Here is a 25,152-nt window from a genome sequence, read left to right as displayed (position 1 = left end):
AAGACATGTTCAAGAGACAGGGTCGATCTTTTTGGCACATGGTTTTCCATTATTCTAGCTGCACTCATGGCCTTCTCGATGCCCATCTAATCTCTCCTGCACCCCAAGATGCCTCTTTTTGTTTCAATCTTATGCACTAAAAATGTCCACTGGGAGTCTTTAGGGCTCATCATAAATACTGTGGCACCTTCTCTGTCTGGGTTCAAGGAAGGACTACACTACAGGCCACCTGAAGTCGAGAATGACCAAGTGACTTGCTTTGACCAATGAAATGAGAGGAGGGGCTTGTGACATTTTCTGAGAAGAGGCATCAAGAGCCAGCCTGCGATGTGTCACGGCCGTGATCTTGCTGCTGTGGTTACAGAAACATGTGTTTTGTTGAAACGGGTTCTGTTAGCTTGGGCTCCTAGGAGACTGTGAGCGCACAGCCCAAGCCAACCACGACAACACCCATCGGACAGGGAGTGTGAGCAAGAAATAAACCAGCACTGCTTTAAGCCATTGAGGTTTGGGGTTTTTTGTTACCACGGCATAACCTGGGCTGTCACCACTGTGAATTTCAGGACAGTGAACCGAGTTCTTACTTGAGCTGCCGCGTTGCCTCGGACAGCTTCATGCTTCAACCACATAAAGACGTCTCCATCTTCTTTGGTTTGTACCTTGAGTATTTCTTCATCTTTTAGTCTAATTGTTTCAACGTATGCCTAAAAAGGAAGGAAGGAAGCAAGGAAGGGAGGAAGGAAGAGAGGGAGAGAAGGAAAGGAAGAGAGAGAAAGGAAACATCAAAATGATATGGGCATGCAAAATACTTTTTTTTTTTTTGAATCTTGTGTACTCTTTATTTAATTAATTTATTTTTATCAATATGCCTCTTTTAATCTCTATAGGTTCCCTCTCCATCTCCTTTTACCCCCTTGGACTTTATTTTTTCTTCTTTTTTTAAATTTATCTTTATTGTTGAAAGTATTACAGATGTCCCCCTTTTTCCCCAGTGACCCCCTCCACCCTATCTATACCCACCCCGCTCCCAGGCTTTCACCACACTATTGTCTGTGTCCACGGGTTATGCATATATGCATATAAGTTTTTTGATTAATCTCTGCCCACCCACCCTCCCACCCCTCCGAGATCCCTCAGTCTGTTCCATGCTTCTATGTCTCTGGATCTATTTTGTTCAGCAGTTTATTTGGTTCATTAGATTCCACATATGAGTGAGATCATGCGATACTTGTCTTTATTCTTAAACCAGACATTGCTCAAGAGAAAACTATATGAATAATTGAAATATGAAGGTTGTCCACTACATATATCATCAGATCAAGTTCTTTTTAAATAAATGCATCACATCCAATGTATCTAAATGAGTATTTTTGTTCCTATAAAAATTTATAGGAGGGCAAAATTTATTCCACTTCCACTTCTAGCCCTTAAGCGTGTTCAGAAGTCTTCTTTTGTGCCTCCAATTTCAGAGCCAGATTACACGTAGCATCAAAAAAAGGTAAATCAATATTTTCTAAGTATAACCTTACTTTTTTATCCCAAAGTGTTATTATCCTGCATGACTAATCCTTTTTTATTTAGCAGGCTCAGCTTCAATATCTTTTGGCTATTTCCAAAAATTAAATCCAACTTGCAAAGAAGAGGGCATGTTAACTGTGAGGATGCGCGAGCAGGAATGTGCTAGAGGCGCTACAGATGGACCCGAAGGGAAAGTGCATAAAATGTTTGAATTTGTGAACAGCCTCCCAGGTCTCTGAGTCCTCTGAAGATAAGAAGACTCATTTTGAAGTATAAATTTTGGCTGTTTATAAAAAAACTGGCCTCATTGTCTCACGGTTTCCCCTTAGGCCTAATGAATTCTAACAGCGCCGCAAGGGGGCCTGCAGAGGGCTTCCCGGGCCAGCGCAGCCACAGGCAGATGGTGGGAAAATTGGATCTTGACAAGCTGGGCAAGAAGCCTCAGAGAATGAGGAGCTGATTTCCCTTCTGACCTCTCTGTTGGGGAGTTTAACAAAGTACTTAGATTCACAAACTCGCCTACAACCCCATTCCTGAGAAGGTCTTTCAGCTGCCTTCTCAACACTGTCAGCGTGTGGAGCCAGAGGTCCCTTTCAGGGGCACTTGGGCACTGAGACTTGGGGACAGTGCAAGGACTCGGAACCCAGCAGGTATTAATTCCTGCCAGATGTCTAACTTGGGAGGCCACCAAGCGAAGAGCAACAATGAGAATTATGATGCCCACGGCCTCTTATTGAAACCAACTGTGTGCTGGGTGTTTAACAACTGTTTGTTGTGCTTTTCGTTTCGTCCTTACAACAGGGCTGTGACCCAAATATCACTGTCCTCAATTTATATGCAAGAAAAAAACTGAGGTGCAGAAGGTGAACTCAAGGTCACCTTGTAGAGCTGGCCCTGGAAGCCAGGTTGGCTTGAGTCCAAAGACAGGGCTCTGACCAGCTCCCCCATGATGCCCTCTGGAGAGAAGGACCTGGTATCTGCCTGGGCACAAGCCACTCTATATGTTAATTCTTTGCCAAGCATATGGCCAATGAGACGGTACTTCAGCTCCGACTCCAGGGGGCGCAATCGTCCACGATGAGCCTGTAACGGGGAAGCCCGACCTGCTCAAAGAATGGAATTCTCAGCTGGAAGTTCTTGGTTCAACTAGAGGGTTTGGATTTTGGGTGGTTTTTCTTCTTCTTCTCCTTAACCTTTTCAAAGGGAGAGGGAGAAAGTGAGGGAGGGAGAGAAGGAGGGGAGAGAGGGGAGAAAATGAGGCAAGGACATAAAGAAGGGAGAGAAAGCATGGAAGAGAAACAGTGGTGGAGAGGAGAGGGAGGGAGGGAGGGAGAGAGATGGAGACAGAGGATGGAAGAAAAAACCTGCCAACTCTGCGGCTGGGGAGCAAAGGCCCTCAGCAGCGCCCCTTTTCCAGAGCATCTGCATTCTCTGGAGTTGTGAAATGTGACGGCGCAGCCAGCACCCCCGAGAACTCAGGAGCAGGGCCTTTTCAGGGCCCACACTTAAAACACAGGCCTCTGCTGACATCCGCCAGGGCCTGTGGGAACCAACATTAAGAACCTGCCTGGGGGACAGGGTATGTGTGTGTTAAAATCAGCCATAATGATTGGCTCCCAATAGGGGGTGTGTGTGCTCTGTTAGAATTTAACATTTTGGGATTTTAAAGTAAGAATGGGGGAATATCCTGTAATGATGGAGAGACAAGAAAGCAAGTGCCCAAGATTTCCCAAACAGGGGGTGCGTATACTGAAGAGGTGTGGAACGCAAGAGAGGCAGAGTTGACAAGCCACTGCCTTGGGTGCTGTCCATCAACACTGAATACTGGTTGCATCACAAAGCACCAGAGTCGACAAGAAATTACAGTCTCTTTATGCTTATCACTGGACTGGATGCTCTGAAACCCCAGCCTGTCCATCAATGTATCGGTAAACACTGAGCCCCAACTGTATGTCAAGCACAGTGCTGGGCACTGGGGTCACTAACATGAATAGACAAGGTGACTGTCTCGGAGCTCACAGTCTACTGAGGAAGCCAGATGGATCTATGATCCGGTACCTAATACCCATCATAAGAGCAATGGCAGGGAGGTCCCTGGTGTCAAGGCCCATAGCAAAGGGGTGATCAGGGGGAGGAGGTGAAGTTTGAGCCTGTGTTCAAGTAGGAGGAAGGGTCTGCAGGCAGGAAAAGGCTGGTGAGCGTGGAGAGAGAAGGCCAGGCAGAGGAGACCTAGCAAGGCTGGGAGGTGTGGGCAGGGTGGGCAGGCTGGGCGGGGATGGCTGAGAGCCGAAGTTAGGGCAGCAGAGAGAAATCAAGTCCAGGAGCATCTCCTACGTCAAGTGATGGGCTGGGCTTGGTGCTTCTGGGTCAATACTTCTCAACACTGGCTGCACATTAAAATAATCTGAGGAGCTTTTAAATATCACATCAACATATACACATATATGCATATTATACGCCTGGGCCCCACCCTCACTTCTATAAGACAATGGGGTGGAGCCTGTGTAGATGTGTTCTTTAAGCCACCAGGTAATTCTGATGCGTAGCCAGGTTGACAACCTCCACTGTCCACAGCTCACTTTGGCCTCCATAAAAACAGCACAGAAAGGGACAAGACTAGTGACAGAAAGGCCAGTTAGGAGTTAGATTAGTTTGCTAGGGCTGCCGTGACAAAATACCCAGGCTGGTGGTTCAAACCACGGACATTTATTTTCTCACAGTTCTGGAGGCTACAAGTTCCGAGGCCTCTCTCCTTAGCATGCGGATGACCAGCTTCTTGCTGTGTCCTCACATGGTCATCCCTCTGTCTGTTTTGTCTGCATCCTAATCTTTTCTTGTAAGGACACAAGTCATGTTGGATTACGGCCACCTAATGACTCCACTGAACTTAATTACCTCTTCGAAGGCCCTATGTCCAAATACACTCACATTCTGAGCTACTGGGGGTAAGGGCTTCAGGAGGTGAATTGGGCAGCAGGAGGCACACAATTCACCCTTAACAGGAGGCTGTCACGGCGGCTCAGGGGAGGGACAATGAAGGACAAATGCAGGCTGTGGCAGCAGGGATGGAGATGGGAAGAGACAGATAGGCGTGAAAGCTATTGGGGACTGTAACTGACAGGATGATGGGGGATCAAAGATGACACGCCGGTTGCTAGCATGGAAAATGGTGCCATCGGTTAAGGTGTTTGTGGGGACTGGAGGGGAGGAGATGCTGAGCTCCCTTTGCAGCATGTTAGGATCGCGGGGCGTAAGAAATAGCTCAGCTGCAGAGGAAGGTCTGAGTGTCATCGGTATGTGGAGGACAGTGGAAACCAGGGGTGTGGATGAGCGAGACCCCTGCCCTCTAGCAGGTGGAGACAGAGGAGGCTGTGAACCAAATCTGGCAGAAAAGCAACTTCTGAAGAGTGGAGAGAACGAGAGGAACTCATCTGTCACCAAGCCACAAAAACAAACAAAAGCCCCCAGAGAATCTTCTTTCTCTCCCACCTGAGCAGAGTCTCATGAAACCGTAAAGTGACGGGAAGTGAGATTATGAATAAAGGAAAGGAAGTGATGCGAACCGTGAGTTACATAAAAGAGACAATGAAACAGGAATCAAGAAAAGAACTTTTGACGGATCCTCAGCTTGTTAATTAGAGGTCTGGCCTCCCATATCTCCTCATCTGTTACGTGCTGCTGGCGAATTAATAGATTTCTCAACAAAAGGACATTTACATCAACGTATGACACCTGCTTAGGTTCTCAAGCAGCCATTAATCACACATTCTTAAGAAAATGAGCTATGATGCAACTCTTCTAACTGTGTGATTCATATCTGGCATTCTTAATCATGCGACTTTTCAGCTGCAAGATGGATCATTTTTATTCATCTTCGCCGGTTCTGACCAATTAAACATTTTCTTTCATAATCATAACGTTTCATGTGTCAAATCTTCAAAAGAAAAGGAGCTTGTTAGCAACATACCATTTCCCGTTGCTAATTTATGCTGAATTAGAATTCTTAAAAGTGTAATATATACATATAGGACATCATTAACACATCCAGGCTTAGTAGAACAATGGTAATTCTGTTTCATGGCTTGATTTTGTATGAAATGATTTTCAGAATAATTAGAAAAAAGAACTTTATCAATTAAATTAATTCCTGTCAAACGGAGGTCAGAGTTTGCACTTGGCTTATATGCACCGAGAGAATACATATGATGGTAATAAGAATGTGTAAGTCTATTCAAAAGAAATCACTTTCTAAGGGAATCAGATGTCTGTACCGACAGCCTTTTGGTGTTTTAGAGCCTGACTCATGTTTAATGTTCACCGACGGCATGTATCTTCGACTCATTTATTTCATAACTGTACTGTGGTCACTGTAGATTTCTTTTCCGGAAACCATCATTCCCAATCATCAAAGCACACGGTTTCTGCACTGTGGGTTTCTGAGGGAACAGTGAGTGGTCTAGTTCCCAATTAGCAGCTCAGCCTGATTCCACGATCCTGACCTAGCCGGGCCTATCCCCTAGGCTCACCCAGAATAAGCAGGGAAAATCAAGAGCTTGAGCCTAGACCAAGGCCAAATCCGGCAAAGCAGTGTACACAGTGTCTATGGCTGCATAAACCCAGGCACCCCTTTCATTTATACAATGTCCCTGGCAAAGTGGAGTAGTTCCAATAGAGACTGTGTAGGCAAAGCCTAAAATATTTACTACCTGACCCTTTACAGAAAAAAACTGCCAACTCCTGGCATAGACTACTGGCGCTTCTCTCAACTCGACCACCTCAAGCGCTAGACATGAAAACATCTTAAATCCTTTCTGGAGAAATAAGATATAAAAAATACATTCCAAGAGGCCAACCACGTCATGGTCTACTCCCACCAGATACAGATCTCCACCCTTTGGAGGCAGCTCCCCCTTTATTCTGACACTGTCTCCTTTACTGGTGCCCTCTTATTTGCTGTCATCCATACAAGCCTGGGAACAAACATCGGCTGGTCTAACGTAACCCATTATGTTTTGTGAGTAGATGTGAGCCATTGATACCTTTGCCCAAAGATTCGAAAAGATTTGGGAGCCTGCAAAGTTAGTGCAAACGTCACATGCTGTCAGTCACGTGGGGGCACAGGGCTAGCAAGGCTCACACAATGGAGACAGGCGCTTCTCAAGGCGCCCCGCAGTGGGAACACAGCTAGGGACGGAGCTTGCTTCCTTGTATCCTAGACCCTTCTTGCTGATCACATACTGATAGGAACCCCTGGTTTAATGCTCCCCCCTTCCATTTGACTCAACTTCCCGACCATCTCTGGACCCACCAGGTCACACGATCCTGGACCAAAGACAAGACGCCAATGTTTTCAGTACATGTTTTCTTGCAAAATCAAAATCTGTCCAGGGCGAGATCTACCCTTTGCATAGGAGTCCTCCCATCATGAAAAGCTTTCCATGGATACATGGAGGACTGTTCCTACATTCAGCCTGAGGGTACAGACAGGGAATATGAAGTGGAGAGTGCAAGAAGGCCTTTCTCTCCATTCAGTGATGCTCATCCTCTGGAGGCTGGCGGATGCAGACAGCCACAGGTGCTGACACTATAAAAATTCAGGAGGTCCTGATAAACGGGGCCATGACCACTTCCTCCCCTTTATCTTTCGTACCTGATCTCCTTGCAGTGTGTGCTGGTCCAAGGGTGTCTTTGTGGCGATGTTGCTATAGTAGGCATAGGACAGCTCCCAGTCCAGGGGGTAGCTATCAATACCCTGGAAGTGTTTGTACCCAAGATTCATTGAAGACAGCCTCTCACTGCCCTGGCCTCCAACCAAACTATACAACATGCCCTGTTAGGAAGAAATGGACAGTGTTCACAAGGTTAGCGATAAGCGTCATAAAATCCAACCACTGAAAGGTCATCTGGCCCCACCCCTATATATGATCCCAGTCATTCCAAAACTCATTAACATGCCTTAAAAATATCTTTAGAAAAGAAGAGAAGGCCTCATTCTCATGGTTTACAGATTCCTAGGTATCTGTCCTTCTAAATGTCTAACACTTTAAATTCCTTGACTTCTGACCTTCTTCAGTGCAAATGGAGGCCTTCCCCTGACTTTTCTCACAGCATCTTTGTGTATCCATTGACTCTTCTAAGGATCCCTGGTCGTAGCTTCATCTACCTCATCCATGGCCAGAAGATCTGAATAGTGGGCCATGTCTCAACCTCACGCTCTCAGAATGTCAGTGTTGGGAAGGGTCTTTTGAGATCAACTGGTCCAACAACCTCATTTCATAGTTGAGGAAACAGAGGCCCCAAGAGGTGAAGTTATTTGTCTATGGCCAACTAGCCAGCCACTTTGTGGCAGAAGCAGGACTAGAATCTTCTAGACTATTCCTCATCTGTGGGGATTGCTTCAGGGACTTAGGAAAGCATGTCATCCATCATGAGCTTCTATAGCCAGAGACATACACAAAGAAGTCACCAAAAAGAACCACAGAACCACCTGGGCACATCTAAACAGTATGACTCTCCAAACCCAGGAAGAACAAACCTGAAAACAGGTGACCAGGAACCGTTCAGCAGTACTTACACAAACGTGATTCCAAATGATACACAAGTTGCAGAATAAATCTGGGTCCAGGACCAAAAATGAAACTGTCTGGGATAGCCTCTATTCTGCAGGCTGGGTGTGTCAATACTTGGCTTACAGGTCCCAGTGACTTCACTTAGCTAAGAAGTCATGGGATAATGGTCCCACAGCCAGGGCAGTTACAAGAAATGGGTAATCCCAGTCTGTTCCTGAAGGGCTAGGATTCTGGTAAGCCCTGCCCAAACTGTTCCTTAGCGTATACCAGTCATGTCCCCAAGCCTGGGAGGAGACACCGAAAGCCAGAACCTGTATTTAACACTGCCCTAGGACTTTGTCCTTGAGTGTAAAGACTCTAAAGGATTCCTGGGAGCAGGAACCTGTCCAGTTCCACCTGGGGCATGAGGGCATCACTCTGCAAATATAACATGGGTGACTGATATCCCTGGATCCCATGAAATACTCTACCTGCAGCCGATCCTGAGGTACATTTAATCCCGTTTCATAAAAGACTGCGAGGTAGTAGGATGCTTTATGATATCCACAGCAGCTGGAATCCATCAGGAAGGGGACGACAGAACTGATTTGGTGAAGACCATCAACACTGGAGAGTCTCTTTACAGCCTTCTCAAATATCATCCCGCCGATTTCCAGCACAGATTCACGTTGGTGCCTTGGCGCTGTAAATAACACAATTCACAGCCCACACAATTAATTACCATGGGATCGACGTGGCCTTAGAAAGATGGGGGGAAAGCCAATTAAACCACCTAAGTTATTAACATGGTTGGTTCTGCAGAGATTGAAATATACCACCTCGAGGGGAGATAAATCAAACCCTTTGGGGATGCCACGGTGTCATTCTGTAAATAGCTTTTCCTTTGGCACCAGATGACAGCTAGTATCCTGGGAGAAAGGATGTACCTTATATAGCTGACACAGCGCCCTGGGAGAGTAATTTACTCAGCCAGTGTACCTCAGCACCAAATCAGGACCACCGAAACTCCCAGAGGCCTTTTTCCCTCTGAGACGCTCTGAAGAGGACTGTGTTTTATTCAGAAACAGTGCCTGGGCGCTGCTCTAAAAAGTTGAACAAAAGAAACTAATTTTGAGATGCTTTCCTATCTTTTGCCCCCAGTATTTCTTGTGGGCTTCTAAATACAATAACAAAAATGAGTCAACGTTTATTGAAGGCTCACAAAATGCCAAATACTGCCTTAGGTGTCTCATGCAAATTATGTCGCCTAATCCGAACAATTTTATGAGGTGGGCACTATTATTAGCGCCCTCGTTTTTTCCAGAAGAGACTGAAGCCTAGAGAGGTCAATAAACCTGTCTCAAGTCACAAAGCCAGAGCTCCTACTCACTCTGCTATCCCTACCTCCCGATGAACAGGCAACCAGTCGCCTCCAGAAGCACCTCGCCACCGAGACAGGGGCCTCTTCACGCAACTGCTTTAAGCTTTCTGACACCACCTCATCCGCCCTAAATCTGATAAACGTTTTAAGCCCAAACCAGCAAGTTGCGTAGCCCTGTCATGTAAGTGTTAGTCTTCTAAAGCCTGTCTCAAGTCTCTCTCTTATTGATTAATTCAGACAATGAATGCATGGTCTGTATTCTGTGCTAGGTTACAAAAGACCACGTCGGGTCGCCCAGATATCACACAGATACTATTTACGTTGAAAGAGATACGGTTCATTTCTTTCAGACTAAAACTTGAACTGCCTGAAAAATGGTTGTGTCCAACAGTTTCCTTTGACTTTCTTCATTCTAACCAAAACAAAAACATTATTAACGTTCAGGGGGCAAAGAGAGATTTATTCCATGGGCACCCCATAAGGGAGTGAGGAGAGGGGCGTCTCCCCCGCGGGAAACCTGAATAGGAAGCTCTGAGGCTGAGTTTCTTGAAGGGCAATTCCCCTGCAGAGGCCCACGGATTCGACTGTGGGAGCCGAGCCGTCGGTTGTGAGCTGGTGCCAGTTCCTGGGATGTTCAGGCCAGCAGTCCCCGGGAGGCGGCACGGGCCTTTTGTGCTCCACTCTGGGAAAGGAGCCCGCCCACCACCTCCACGCAGCCCTCCCGGGGTTCCCCAGGCGGAGCTGGGGCTGCCTTTACTCTCTCCGTCCCAAGTGGTAGGTGCTGAGAAAAAACCCCACCTTACTGAGCAAATGGAGTTTGCTGCTCTTTCTGTATTTCGTTAATCCCTAAAGAAGTAGCAGCTTTTTGTAAAAAAATAAAAAGAATTCCAACAACGCGGATTTGTATAAAATAAAAACAGAAGTTCCCTTTGCCAGTATCCTTTCATTTCTCTCCAAATTAAAACCCATTTATTCTCAGGAGATTTAAAAACAGCGCCCTTTTTATCATTAGAAGTAGTCATTGTTTCATGGATTTTTGCTTCAAAAGTATAATAAACTCCATTAAAGTTTTGTTCACTAATTAAAAATGGGATGTAAACAGGCAGCATATATGATTCTAATGAAGATTTTGAGAAAATGCTGCTGCTTTTGAATATTTTAATAAGAAGACTCATCATAAAATAAGAATTTTTAAAAACCCAATCAAGTAATTCAGTGTATTTTCATGTCAGGGGTAGCAAAATGATTCTCATAATTTAAACAGCTATTCTCCCAGGCCTTCGTTAACAGTGAAGAGAAACACTGCTAAAAGCCTGGCACGCATTTTCCACACTTTTCCTTTGCACAGACGGTAATTCACGTACACATATCTCTACATATACGCACACACATATTTTTTCCAAAAAGCTCCTATAGATTCTGACCCTCAACTTTTAAAAATTAACCATATCTCAGCCCTGACAGTGTGGCTCCGTTGGTTGTCATCCCATGGACCAAAAGGTCACCGGTTCGATTCCCGGTCAGGGCACACACCCAGGTTGCGGGTTCGAACACCGGTCAAGGTGTGCATGGGGGGCAACTGATGGATGTTTCTCTCTTTCTTCCCCCTCCCTTCCTCTCTCTCTAAAAATCAATAAAACGTATTTTTAAAAAATTAACCATGGCTCATGAGTATCTGTCCGAGGCTGTCAGAAGCTCATCCTTTCTAAAGCTTCAATAGTATTGCATTCTATAGCAGTGCCGTTGTTCTAACCTGTTCCCTACTTTTAGACTCCTGGGTTGTTTCCAGTGGTTTTGCTATAACCAACAAGATGGCAGTGAATATCCTTGAACATTTCCCTCTGCTCATCTGTTGGGACACATCTGAACAACAGCAGCACTCCTTTCCACTAAGAGTCTGGAGATCTCATTTTGGATCTTCCCTTTCCTGAGCTGAGAGAATTCCATCCTACTCAACTGTGAAGACAGGATATGAACCTCCCCTGGATGCAGTGTGCCTGCAGCGCTCCTATGGATTGTAAGATAAATCCTACTTCTGCTTATTCTATGTTTACTTTTAAACTTTTTTTTAATCCTCACTTGAGGACATGCTTAGAGGGAGGAAGAAAGGGGGAGAGAGGAGGGGGAGGGAGAGGGAGAGAGAGAGAGAGAGAAAGAAAGAGACATCAATATGAGAAACTGCAATCAGTTGCCCTCCATATGCTCCCTGGCTGGGGGATCATACCTGCAACCCAGGTATGTGCTCTGACCTGGAATTGAACCTGCAACCTTTGGGTGCATGGGACAACTCTCAACCAACAGAGCCACTCCTGCTGTGCCACGTTTACTTTTAAATACGTACTGTCTCAGATGGCCCTCTGTCCACATTCAGAGCAGGGCAACGTTAGCATTTTGTTAACCACTCGTCCCTGCCTCACCTGCTCTGCCAAACCCCTAACTAAGATGAGGAGTTCTGCCTGAGTACCCACGGGCACAGGCTTTGTGGGCTCAGAGGAGAGGAGAGACTCTAAACCAAATGAAGATCCAAATGAAACGCTTGCCCTGCTGACCCCTGGCACGAACCCCAGCAATCCTTAGCGGGAGTGTCCAGGTAGCTGGGGTTGCTGCAGGCGAGGAGCACCAGGGAAATCACTCACGAGGCTCTAAGCCTTAGCACAAAAACACTGCGTACACTGGAACGTAGGCAGGCTGAAAAGGCTTCATCAGTTCTTTTACATATTTAGAATAAATTCCCCCTCAAATACTACCCATCAGTATTTTCTCTGCAAGAGAATCTGAACAATTTTCTGCACTAGTGAATATAATAAAAATAAAAAATAAGTCTAAAGTAAAACTGCTCCTTTCTGCACATTCTTTAAAGTTCAAATTCTAACTGTAGCACAAAATCAAAGCCATGATGTCACTGGTGATAATCGTAGAACTGGCAATTTTAAAACCACTTTAATGAAACTGTTAATTTCACCCATCTGCTTTAGCATATGCATTTTTTCTAGTCGATCTGTAACTAAAAAAACACGCCTTGTTTATGGAGATTAATGGTGTAATGAAAAACAAACAAAATAGGAAAAAAGAGACATTTTCTCTCTTCTTTCTGCACCAGAAGCCAAGGAAACAACAGGCCTCCCCAGTTAATTAATCCCGGCTGTTTTCCAGGTAGCACGGCATTGTTTGTTTTCCACTTTTTTCTTTTTTAGAGCAATATCAGGAGGTCTCCACGTGTGTGCTTATCGTTGAAAGAGGCAAAGAGCAGAAAATGAGAAGGTAGCCACCGGCAGAAGGGGCTGGGGTTGGCATCTGATTTAGAATTCAGAAGGGGAAAGACAGGCTCATTTCTTGTGAGAGGAATGGTGACATCAATAGGAAAGTCATTTTTAGTTCCAAGCTTCCAAAAGGTGTATGCAATGCATCCAAAGTAGAAGTTGGAAAGTGAAAAAAAAAAGAAAAAAAAAAGTGGAAGGGGAAAGTGTCATTTAACCAGAAAAAGAAGATCTTCACCAAGTTTACTGGTTTAAACAAACACAGGGTGTTCCTCGTTTGCATTCTGATCAAGTGAGTCCCACTGGGTTCCCAAGACCTAAGGAGGAAGCTTATTTCTATCTTGAAAGTAAACTATTGCCCAGCTGGTCTGGCTCACTGGTTAGAGTGACGGCCTGCAGACTGAAGGGTCCTGGGTTCAATTCTGGCCAAGGGCATGTACCTCAGTTGCAGGCTCGATCCTTGGCCCCCGTCGGGGTGCAAGTGGGAGGAAACCAATGATGTGTCTCACATTGATGTTTCTCTCTCTTTCTCTCTCTCTCCCTTCCACTCTTTCTGAAAAGCAACAGAAAAAAATATCCTTGCGTGAGAATTAAAGAAAAAAAAAAAGTAAACTACTTGTACTTTACTGCAACTGTGCAAATTTTCTGGTTTTACACATAGAATTCCTCTTCCTCCCTCCTTCTGCCCCTTCCTCCCCAGCTTTTGGTACTGTCATCAGGGATTATCTGGGCAGGAAAAGTATGGCCCTTTCTCTGTGCTTCTGAGAATTAAAAAAGAAAAATTATAATGTATGCTTTCTTAAATAAAATTAAAAAAAAAGATGATGGTTCTGCAATGAACAACAATGAAAATAGCTCATAAAGGACACAGTATCCTGGAGTTATTAAGTAACATCATTTCCATGCTCTGCATTTCAGAGTCTCCAATAAATATTGCAATTGTCGGCAAAAATGAGAAGAGTTAAAGACAAATTAGAGCGAAGCCAGTGCAGCCAGCAACTGACCTAGTATAACTCGGCATATTTTGCGGGGGCACCTCTTCCCCTGCACTCAGCATGGCAATGCCTGGGGCGGGAGTCAGGCCCTGGCCTGAAGGAAAACACAGATGGTGTCAGCCCCGGGGGCCAGCTCAGCCCCAGACCTGGCCTCCCTCCCGAGAACCACTTGCTGGCAGGCCTCGGATTTCCTGGAGCCACGCTCACCAACTCCCGTGGGCTCAAAGTTGCCCAGGGCAGGATAAAAGGGAAGGGAGCAGGCAGTTCTGGCCTCAGGGCAGATGTCTGGAGGGGCTGGCCAGCTCACCCGTCTCACTCCCTGTCCCGTCTCCAAGTCCCACCTGCGCCCGAGTCTCCATGCCCTTCCTCACGCCTTCCACAGCCAGCGCTCTGCCCTCGGGTGCCCCCTGCCATTGTCATTCCAGCCTCTTACCAGCTCAGTCCCCACCGCCCCTTCTCCCTGAAGGCCAGAGCCCCATTCAAAGGGTTTTTGAGTTCAAAGCATTCCGTTCTGACAAGGAAAGGTGACAGGAGAGCAAAAGAAATAGCCGGCACACCTCTCAAATGGTGAAAGAGTGTGCATACTGAAATTCCACTGTCCTGGCATTAGAAAAAGCCCAGCGCTACTAGGGCGATTTCTACGCTCTGACAGGAGCCATCTTCCTGGAGAACTGGAGGTTCCCCAGGAAACAACGTAGAGGCTGATCAGTCAGGACGGGCCCCCTGAAGGCTGAGCATGGGGTCTGGTGCGAGATGCCCCCAGCACCTGGACAGTGGCGAACGTCGGGTCAGAGCAGCTCGGGAGAATTCTGGAGCCAAGCAAGGCCATCGGGGTGCAGGGCAGCGGCCCGGGAACGTCGGGAGGCGGACGGGTATTCTGCTACATCTGTATGCGCTGCTCATAGCTGGTGCCCCGAGGAGCGCTGCCACCTTTAATTCAAAGGCATGCCAACTCTGGGAGGCGAGGAACACGTCCTATGGTACTTCAGAGAGGGAACCACCAGAGGGGACAGCTGCATTTTATACCAGGTTAGTGCATCCGCTGTCAACATGGGAGAGCCTCCCTCCCTGGCACTCCCTGGCACCTGGCAGAGATTTGTGTGTGGGCTGGTTTGTGCCTTTCATCATGGTGGCCCCAGGGCCCAGCATAGTGCTCGGAGGTCCCCAACACGCGGGTGCTATGTCCCTAGGGGCTGTTTTACATCTGGACACCTATAAACCTCAGCAACTAGACTGCAGATATATGAAAGCAAGAACTACGAGGGCTCTTTTGTAACGAGTGTGCATAGGCGGAGAAGGATTCTGGTCTCCTTTTGTTGCCAGGGAGAGCTGGCGACAGTGTCCTGGCAGAACTGGGAAACAACTACACAGAGGTGTTCTGTAGAGGTATTTTCAGAGCCACAATAGCAGTGCCCGAGAGCTAACAGGCTAAGGAGTGTGTGAAAAATGGGAAAAACACAGAGAGAAGGCAAGTAAGCACACAGCGCTCTCAGTCTGGAGAGGTGCCACGGCTTGGCTAGTGCAGACCTTGAGCTGTGTCTCCCAGAAGTAAAATTCCTCGTTCCCTTAGTGACTCACTGACCCAACAAAGACTTTTATAGACCTTACAATGGGATCGCTTACTCATGCAGAGTGCATTCAGTCACTCGACAAATACTTACTGAGGATCTTCAAAGAAATCCTAGCTCCTGTTCCTGTTGCCTAAGCTTCACTGCAGAATCAGACGGGCAAATCAGCCACGATGCAGTAAGATAGGTGCTGTAAAGGGGAAGCCTACGAAACGCCAAGGACAGCATGGCAGGCGGAGCTGTCGGCCTGGGGGACAGGAAAGACGACGCGAGGAGGCGGTATCTGAGTTGGGACTTGAAGGCTGATGGCAAGGCAGGTGAGCTGAGAAGCGTGGGTGGGTGAGATATGTCCTTTGAGGGGAATGGTGCAGAAATGTGCTGTGCAGGGTCACCTGGAAGAATGGAGAGCTAAGCTGCTACAATATGCCCAGCACCGTGCAGGCGCTGCAGAGAGTTAGATGTGTAAGTGGGATACTTACACTGCTTGCACTACCCTCAACAAGCTTGCTAGTGAGCGAGTGACAGGCACATACAGGACCCAATGGCTGTAACTCAGGGCAGAGTGAGATGAGCTCTACTCAGGCGACTCCATCCCTCATATCCATATGGTACCTTTCCATCCATGAAGCTCTTTCATAGACATTATGTCACTTTATGACAGCATTATTCTTAATTGCCATTAAGACAGACTTTCTCCGGTATGTAAATTATAAACATTAGTTATACCTCATACCCATGAGGATGTCTACTATAAAAAAAAAAACACAACAGAAAATAACAAGTGTTAGGAAGGATGTGGAGAAACTGTAACCCTTGTGCTCTGTTGGTGGGAATCTAAAATGATGCAGCCACTTAGAAAAACAGTATGGTGGTTCCTCAGAAAATTAAACAGATAATTATCATACGATCCAGCAATCCACCTCTGAGTCTATATTCAAAAGAACTGAAAGCCAAGTCTTGAAGAGATATTTGCACACCCACACTCACAGCAGCACTATTCACAATAGCCAAGAGGTGGAAGCAACCCAAGTGTCCATCAACAGATAAACAGAGAAACAGAATGTGGTCTACATGCAATGGAATATTACTCAGCCTTCAAAAGGAAGGACTCTGACATGTGCTACAACTCTGACGAACCTTGAGGACTTTATGCAAAGTGCAATAAGCCAGTCACAAAAAGACAAATACTGAATGATTCCATCAGTATGAGGTATCTAGACTAGCCAAGTTCATAGGGACAGAAAGTAGAATAGGGGTGACTAGGGCCTGAGGAGGGATGGGGAGTTGTTTAGTGAGTACACAGTTTCAGTTTTACAAGATGAGACAGTTCTAGAGATCTGCTGAGAAACAATGTGAATGTGCTTACCAATAATGCAGAATACACTTAGAAACAGTGACAATGGGGAACGCCATTATGTGTGTTTTACCACACAAATATATACATATGCTTTTAATTCCAGTCCTTAAAAAGTGAAGGTGCAAATACTTGGTGATCTTCTGTGGGAGGAAATCCAGCTCCACCTTTGGGAACAGTGGGAGGTGGTGACCGCTCCTGACGCCACTGGGCCAGAAAGCAGAAGACACTCCATTATACTCTCTGCCAGCTGCTGCTGAAGCCCAGGCTTCCGACTCCCCACCCCCTGGAATATTCTCACAGCTCTGTTAGAGTGTGTTGTTGGCTTAGAGTGAGAGCCGATGATCTGCCTAAATTCACAGTGTGGGGGAGAAACACTCCACTCCCCCGTCTGAAACGTGCACGCGTGGCAGCCTGGAAGTGGAGTCGGCCATCTCGCTAAGGAGAGGCTGCCAAGAAGAGACGACGCAGTCTCCAAGAGCCGGAAATCACAGGCCAGTGTCTCACGCCGTCTTATCTTTTTTCAAAATGCCAGGAAAAGAAAATTCCACAAGTAATTCCCTTTGTGTAAATTAAGGGAGTTGAGATTGTCTTTATATTTACGTAAATATAAAGCAACACGGCTCCATCATTTTCCTGTCCTGGCTCAGAGGGCACTCAGTCAATACTTGTTTAGTGAATGAATGAATGAATGAATGAATGAATGAATGAATGGAAAGCTGGGACATGAGTGACTTAAGAGACTCCTGACACAGTTAAATTCCTTATCTCTGTGACTGCCCCTATTCAGTTCCCACAGCAAGAATTTCAAGCATCGAACATCTGATACTTGAGCCTGTTCTTGTAGCTTATCTCAGAAATGAAAACTGTAATATAGTGAGGATGGACTTGACTCAAGTCCGCTAGCCGACAGACCGGACAGCTTGGGGCAGCAGCAGGAAACAACGCGAACGCAGTTCCCGGTAACCAGGGTTGTCCGAAGGCCTCCAGAGCCAGCCAGACACTGACAGCAAGATGAACTTGGAAGCAAGGGTGTGTGAGAAACTGGGAGTGGATTCACAGTCACACCAAGTCTTACTACTCTTCTTTTTATAGACCAGAGGAAAGACATGTTAAAAAATGTACACTTATTTTTTTACCCTCAATTTACGAAATCAAATTTTCTGCATTTCTCTCAGCCTTGTTAGAAAATGGGCATGTCTACCACCAATCCCTCCAGGGTTAGCAGGAGGATGCTGCGACAGCCCCAAGCAAGGGCAGTGTGCCAGGCAGAGATGAATTTCAATGCGGGGTCTGTGCTTTACCTCTGCAAAAGCCTCCTCAGTCCTTCTGGACAGGACAATTGTAACCTAGAAGAACAGGGGTTGGAGGCAGAACAGGGGCTTGGGGTCAGCACAGCTCACAGCTGGCTGCAATGTGACAGTCTCCCAGCCCCGCAGCCCAGGAAGTCTTAGGGTTTTGGGAGTATATGATTTGGGTTTTTAATTAAATTCCACTTCCAGAACTCCTTGGAGGAGAAATAATTCTAAATTCTTATAAACAAAACTTCTGAGCTGTAAAAATCGCATGAAAACATTCTATTGAGAGTATTTATTTAAAAAAGAATTGTGAAAATGGTTCACTCGCGTTCCCAATCAGCAAAACGACATTTAAATATGATAGGAAATCTCATTAACCAATTTTGGTGAGGACATGGTCTTACCCCATTTCGCCTGCACCATCCAGCATGGGGACCCCTCTCTTTCCCGCCTGTCTTGAGGGGTGGCTCTACCACGTCCCACACGACCAACGAAAACCTGGGGATTGTCTCTGGCCCCGTGATAGTAGCCCTAACATGTACGTAGCAGTGGTTCTCAACCAGAGGCAAATTGGCCTCCTTGAGGACATTTGGCAATGTCTGAGGACATTTTTGGTTGTGACAACTAGAGAAGGGAGTCGTGGGAGGGGAGGGTGTGCTACTGATATCTAGCAGGTAGAGGCCAGAAAGACAGCTAAACATCCCACAAAGCACAGGGCAGATCCTGCACAACAAAGAACGATCCAGTCCAAAATGCCAACAGCGCCGAGGTTAAGAAACACTGCTTACAAAGAAGTTACTGTCGTTACCCTGTTCTGAGTATTTCATGTTTCTATCAGTTCATTTAACCCAGCACTGGGAAGAGATCCCATTACCATCTCCATTATGCAGATGAGGAAACAGGCTCAGAGACATGAAGTAACTTGCCCAAGATTACACAGCTAGTACATGCTAAGTTAAATTTGGAACCAGGTCACTTGGTCCAGGGGCTATGCTGTCACATGAGTCCACATGGCCTCCCTTGCCTGACTTGGAAGGAGTCCTCCGGGGCCAACCTCTTTACAGCCTTTATTAACTCCATCACTTGGTCCTATTCAGGCCTGTGTCTTCTCCCTCTGGACCATAGCAATGGACTCCCTGCTTCCAGATCCACACCCTTGCTTCCCCTAACCTCCCACTGCTGCCAGGGTGATCTCAAAAACCCAAATCTCATCCCACCTCTACCCCCTGCCTGAAACCCTTCAATGGGTCCTTGTCACCTACAAGGTAAAACCCAAACTCTCCAGGATGGTGTCTGGGCTCTGGTGGGAATCATCTCTCTCCAGGCCTTCTCCTGCCTCCCAAACCTCTTACACATCATTAAAACTGCTGTGCTGTTCCCACCTCTCTGCAGCTACTCTGCCTGCAAATGCCCACCCCGACCTTACTTATCTGGTAACCACCTACTGGCTCATCAAGAATCAGTCCCAGGTCACCTCCTCCAGGAAGCCTTCTCTGAACGTCCCAGCCCTGCAGGTAAAACTGACCGCTCCCTTCTTTTACCATTTTTACTTCCACAGCCTTTATTCAATTGCATTACCCTTTTTCTTTGCTCTCAAGTCTGTCCCTAAAGGGCAGGGGCCTTGTGCTGTCTTACCTACGTCTGAAGTCTAGCCAAGAAACTGAGCATCACCCAGCAAGTATCAAATGAATGAAAGATGAAATATCCTGTATGATTTAAATTCTTTCAGGAGAGCGGAGGGGGTCACTATCCCATTGAACACTGCTATTCCTAGGAAGTTTTTACACGAAGCAGAAGTCAGTTTCAGCAAGGCCTTGACTCAAGGGTCTAGCTGTGTGCCCCGGACACCACAGGTTGCCTCTGACCATTAGGATAGTTGTTATCACCCCTGTCTTTGTATCCCCTTCCCCAGACTGAACATCTCCAGCTTCTCTCCTCTTCCTAACAGACATGGTTTCAAGAGATCCCAATGGCCTTACAGGGGGTACTTAACTCCTAAGCAAATCCAAATCTTGACGGAAGAAGCTGGCCACATTTGGGAAGATTCTTGAAATGTGGCTTAAAATGTACTTTAAATCAGGGGTCTCAAGTTCAAGTGTGTATGGGCCAGGAAGGTAAGATCCATGAAAGAGGTGGGCAGGTGGTGCCGATATACAGAGAGAAGAGGCTGTGGATGGCCTGAGCATGCCTGTGCCAAGCTCTCACCTCCAGGGTTGCTGCCACGTGAGCCAGGCGGCCAGGTCTCTGAATGCTTTGTGAAAAGCTAGAAACTGGCATTTTTACACAAGGTTTTTTATACTGGTAACTTTTTTTTTTAAATTGACAACAATGTGTGAACCAAACCAACTGCATTTGGGGACCAGCTCTGGCTGTAGGCTGTCCACTTGTGGCCTTGGCTTTAAATAAAGAATTGCTCGAGCGATCCCTAAATACAAGTGTTTGTATTTAGTGTTAGAAATATGCACACATATACTGAGGGTTGTGGACAAGGCAGAATTTAAATTGAAAGCTAAGCTAGAAGACTAGGGTTAAAAATAACTTGGAAGCATAAATCACCAAAGGAGTGAGCGAAAGAGTGGGAAAGCAGGAGCCTTTCTAACTGGCATCCAAAGGCAAGGCAAGGATACACTTACTTGTCAACAGCCCCATCTCCAGCAAGGCCTGGAACAGGCTGGGGTGCTGGGCTCTCAGCTCCTTCTCCCAGGGGAAGGCTTTGCAAGTCAAGGGTCTCCCGTACCTGCGCCTCAGGTCCAGGTAGGAGTTCTGCAGGTCACCTGCAGGAAAGGGAAGCATAAGATACCATTCCCCTTAGGACAGGGTGAGTCTCACCTCTCCACACCCCTTCTCCGTAAGCGGAACTAGAAATAAGAGGTCAGATGTGACGTTACTGGATTTGGGTTGGGTTGCATTAGGGATTTGAAATTGGTCCGATGCCTTTGCCTTGAGGTCACAAATTCAAAGCCAAGTCCAAGGGAAATGTGCCAACGTTGCTGATGGCTGTTGAATAATTCTACAGAATGAGCAGCTGGCCTCGGACTTGTCCCCAGGAGGCCAATATCTAGGCCATTTTGTTGGCAGTGTGAGCCGAGGAGCAAAGCCCAAAGATCCCCAGGGAAGCAAGGCAGTAGATGTTAGAAAAATCATCCCAATGCCCCTAAACAGATCAGCACACAAGGCTGACCTGCCAATTCAGGCTCTCTCTCCTGAAATTTCATCAGTTATCAATATCAGTTTCTTTCCTGTGCAGGATATTACTATCCTATATATCTTCCCCCTCTCTGATGGCATCATATTTTCTGGATGATTCAGCAGTGAGAGCAGCAGCTGGGGACCAGTATAGCCTATTCTTAAATTGAATTGCAAAAGTGCAGCCCTTCCACATTTACCTATCACCATCTCCAATACTCCCCGGGGCTGTTTTATGTGAACTCTATCGGATTCATGTTCAAGACACATCAACTCCTCCATGGCCTGAAATGGGAAGGTCAGTTCTGGAGATGGTGAGATCTGTGGGCAGGACCGAAATACTCCATTTGCTTTTGCTGATGGCAAAGTCCCCACAGGAACTTCTCTTCCAGAAGGAACATATGTGACTAACTCTCTTGCCACCATATCAAGCAAGCAGATCCATAGAACAGAGAAATTGATAGGTGCCACCTCCAAGCTGGAACCTTGGAAGACAAGACCCAGTTTTATAACATATATACGCCCCATATAAGTGAAAGTGAAAGCATGTCCGTGCAACTAAGAGCAGGCATGGAAGCCGTCTATTTGAAATTCATTCCTCCTGTTACAAATTATCGATGTCTTCCAGAATGAGTCGATTTCAAGGATTTAAAAAATAAAACCGAGCCCCAAACAACAAAGTCATTGTTCAACATTTCTGAAAGCTAATATTCAGATATTAATGGTCCAAGACAAAAGTGCACCGATGGGGAAACATTTCTAATGATTAATTTATTTTCCAATTCATTTTTATTTTCGTAGACCGGCCTAAGATCCCATTATGACTGGGAATAATGAAACGCGAGGCTCAAAACGCTCTCATTTGTATTCTTAAACTAAATCACGTATGGTTAAAGCTCTGAGGCAGGTTGGGCTGTTGCTGGCTGTCGGTCTTACTGGGATCCAGGTGGGCTGCAAGCTTTCCCTTGCACCCCTCTGTGGAGGTCCTACTTCTCCCCATCGGTCAAGTCATGCATGTTCCATTTTAACCCCATTAGAAAGAAGCCAAACGTGTTGGCACAGATGCACAGAGCTAAAGATTGCTCTCCTGAAGCTCCATACTTACACGCTTCTTGGCTCCCGCCGCCTTGCTGTACCGTGGATGTGTACACAGACACTATTTCTTGAACCTCTGCGCACCTTTCGTAATATAACTTGATTTGTTCAGCAAGTTGCAGCTCAAGGAGGGGATTAAAAATCTACAAGGCAAGAAAATTGAATGAACAATTGTCGTCAAACACCCATCGACACCTACAAGGCTGTGTTAAGACTGGTGCCCTTCTCCCACTGATATCACCAGCTGGCTTGTTTGTACCCAGACCATCCAATCTGGATTTGCAAAGGGACATGCTGGCTCCGGCCACTTCCTTCTAGCTTCTTTCTGTGGATCTTCTCCTCCGCAGAGCTTCTTAAATGTCAGGATTTCCCAGAGACCAGCCCTCCACCCTGTTCTTGCTCCCTGCTGCGTGCTGTCCCCAGAAAATGGTATTTATTTCCCCTTCAGTTCTTAAGGGACATAAGTCTACCTGTGCTGTGCCCGCTGACTGGGAGCCCTTGCCCGGTTTTCTTCTGCTTGGCAGGCTCTTAACCTCCAAGGGCTAGATTCAGGGGAGCTTCCCTAAAGCCTAGCACCCTCGCCTGGTTGCCCATGCCCACGCTCGCGCCTCCGTGATCCCAGACACTGTGCTCACATCTGAACAAGTGCACGTACCACACTCTCTCATGATGTATCTGCTTAAGAGAGATAAGGAAGCGCCTTAAGAACAGAGGCCTTATCTCAACTCAGTGGTTTTCAAAATGCAGGTTATGACCCACTGGAGGGTGATGAAATCACTACAGTGGGTTGTAACAAGCAGTGACTTCTAAATTTTTATCAAGTAGAACACAAAATATAGTACACTGAACACAGCAAGGGTATGTATTCTTAGTAAAATTGTTTTAGTTTTGTGTTATACAGTATACGTATGTGTATGCGTGTGTGTGTGTGTGTATACATATATGTATGTATACATATGTACTGTTTGTGACATTAAATAAATTTCTTATTGTTACCACCTTCAAAAAAAAGTTTGAAAGCTACTGTCCTAATTCACCTGGGAAACCTCAGCACCTGGCACAGGGCCTGGCACACAGTAGGTGCTCAATTGGCTGCACAAATGAATAAATAAATCTCATTTTTTTCCTCCTCACAGAGGTCTCTCAATAGGAGTATTAAGATGCACCCATGTGTGGTAGGGATCCCCATTTTTTCTCATTGAGTTTGTCTAGTGACTCCTCCTTTTCCCAGAACAAACCCCACAGGGTCACAGGAATGAAAGAAAGTTCCTTGTTCAGATATTCAGTGACCTCCTTACCCAGGCAGAAAGAAACGGCTGTGAAAGCCACTCTGCGGGGCAGCCCTCGCCCAGGCAGCTGCCCGCGCTGGCCTGGAGACCGGGGCCGCGTCGGTGGGTGGGTGGGCGTGGGTGGGCGTGGGTGGGAGGCCACCCCACAGCACACGCAGTTCTCAACAGGAAGCCCTCTGGGCCGACCGCCCGAGCGGGAGCCGGAGGCCCGCGTCTCTGAGAGGAGCAGTGAACAGAACCAAGGGCCTCTTCTGCTACTTTAAATAACAGCATATAAAGGAAGCTTTACCAAATAACGAAGACTCTCTCCTTCCATTAGCTTAATCACTGGATAGGCAAGAGCCTGATAAAAACCTACTCTATAATTAAGCCAGTGGTTATTAAAACAGAGGAAGTAAATGGTTTCCATTTTATGAGCACTAAATGAACCAAAAGTTAACAGAAATCTATTATCGCGTTAGCTAGGGGAAAAGACTCAATATTAATAATGTTTGATGACAGAGCCGATGAGAGATCCAGCTTAAATAAATCTTTTGTTTGCACAGGGTTCCACACCCTTGAGCCACATACCCATGAGCATCCACAGACTTCGCCTTGTCCCCTGGGCTCACCTGTGCAGGGTGCAGAGTGCGGAGGCGATAGTATTTCAGGGGTCCAAAAAACCCTGCGATGCCGGCCACGTACCTGCTCCCTCCAATAATGAAGTACCCAGCAGTGTCGTTATAATGGAAGTCCTCCAGGAATCTACAGAAAAACACAAAGGCTCTGTGTGTGAACCAGATTTTCAAAAAGAGACTCTTTCATTGACCCTCATTGACTTACCCCAAATGTCCATAAGCCCTTCACATGGAGTTCTGGCAGATGAGATGGTTGTGAGGTCAGGCAGACTTGGGCTAGGATTCTAACTCTGCAATTTACCAGCTGTGTGACCATGGACTAGTTGCTTAACCTCTCTGAGACTAATTTTCTCATTAGTAAATTAGTTCCTCACTATAGGATTGTTAAAAGAAGTAAAATATAAAGACATAGAATGTCTAGGCAAGTGCCTGGCTCACTGTCAGAAAGTACTGGCTATTGAGATTGGTGAAACTGTTTGGAATCATTAAAATTATTTGGAATTGATGGAACTATTTTTGTTCTAAAAGGGAAAAAAATCATGTTGAATGGATAGAAGGCATCTGTGGAGGGAAACTGAAAATATTTCCAATTAGATAAGAACTTACATAAATTCAGAGTTAGGAGGAGGCCACAACAAGGTCAAAGGTCTTGGCCAAAGACAAAAAAAGGTCAGCACAGGTGGTACACAGAAAGTCCATTTTGTTCCCAAAGACTCAAAGGATCAGGAAGGAAAATGGAAGGAGAACTGGATTAGCACCAATAAAATGCCCAAAACTGTTCCTTGTAGCACCGATTATATTCACCAAAGACTGGAAAATTCCATGTGTCTGTCAGTGAGGTCTGACCCACACCCATCCAGTGGGCTTGGCCGTGAGCTTTTACTATACAGCTTACAAAAGGGATGGGGGCTCTGTGTACTGACCTGGAAAGATCTCCGAAATACACTGTTAAGTGAAAAAACTAAAAGTAATAGTGCAGAACATAGGATATACTTTTAATCTAGGAAAGAGGAGAATGGATATATATATCTATATGTGTAGATATA

At 46.2% G+C, this 25,152-nt stretch overlaps 1 protein-coding gene across 1 annotated transcript in view; it reads right to left on the bottom strand.

The window, feature by feature from the left end:
• Nucleotides 1–25,152, bottom strand: part of SEL1L3 (SEL1L family member 3) — a 92,124-nt gene that overhangs the window by 32,595 nt on the left and 34,377 nt on the right. Inside the window, exons 7-12 of the mRNA XM_087816988.1 lie at nucleotides 24,101–24,233; nucleotides 22,211–22,343; nucleotides 20,553–20,693; nucleotides 8,558–8,769; nucleotides 7,169–7,348; nucleotides 585–704 (exon numbers count right to left, since the gene is read on the bottom strand). Coding sequence (XP_087673114.1) covers nucleotides 585–704; nucleotides 7,169–7,348; nucleotides 8,558–8,769; nucleotides 20,553–20,693; nucleotides 22,211–22,343; nucleotides 24,101–24,233 — 919 coding nt within the window. The remainder of the gene's footprint in view (nucleotides 1–584; nucleotides 705–7,168; nucleotides 7,349–8,557; nucleotides 8,770–20,552; nucleotides 20,694–22,210; nucleotides 22,344–24,100; nucleotides 24,234–25,152) is intronic.

Source organism: Miniopterus natalensis, chromosome 1, assembly GCF_054644295.1.
Source record: "Miniopterus natalensis isolate mMinNat1 chromosome 1, mMinNat1.hap1, whole genome shotgun sequence".
Lineage (NCBI taxonomy): Eukaryota > Metazoa > Chordata > Mammalia > Chiroptera > Miniopteridae > Miniopterus > Miniopterus natalensis.
Note: the sequence above shows the minus strand (reverse complement) of the source record. Positions and strands in the feature narration are given on the sequence as shown.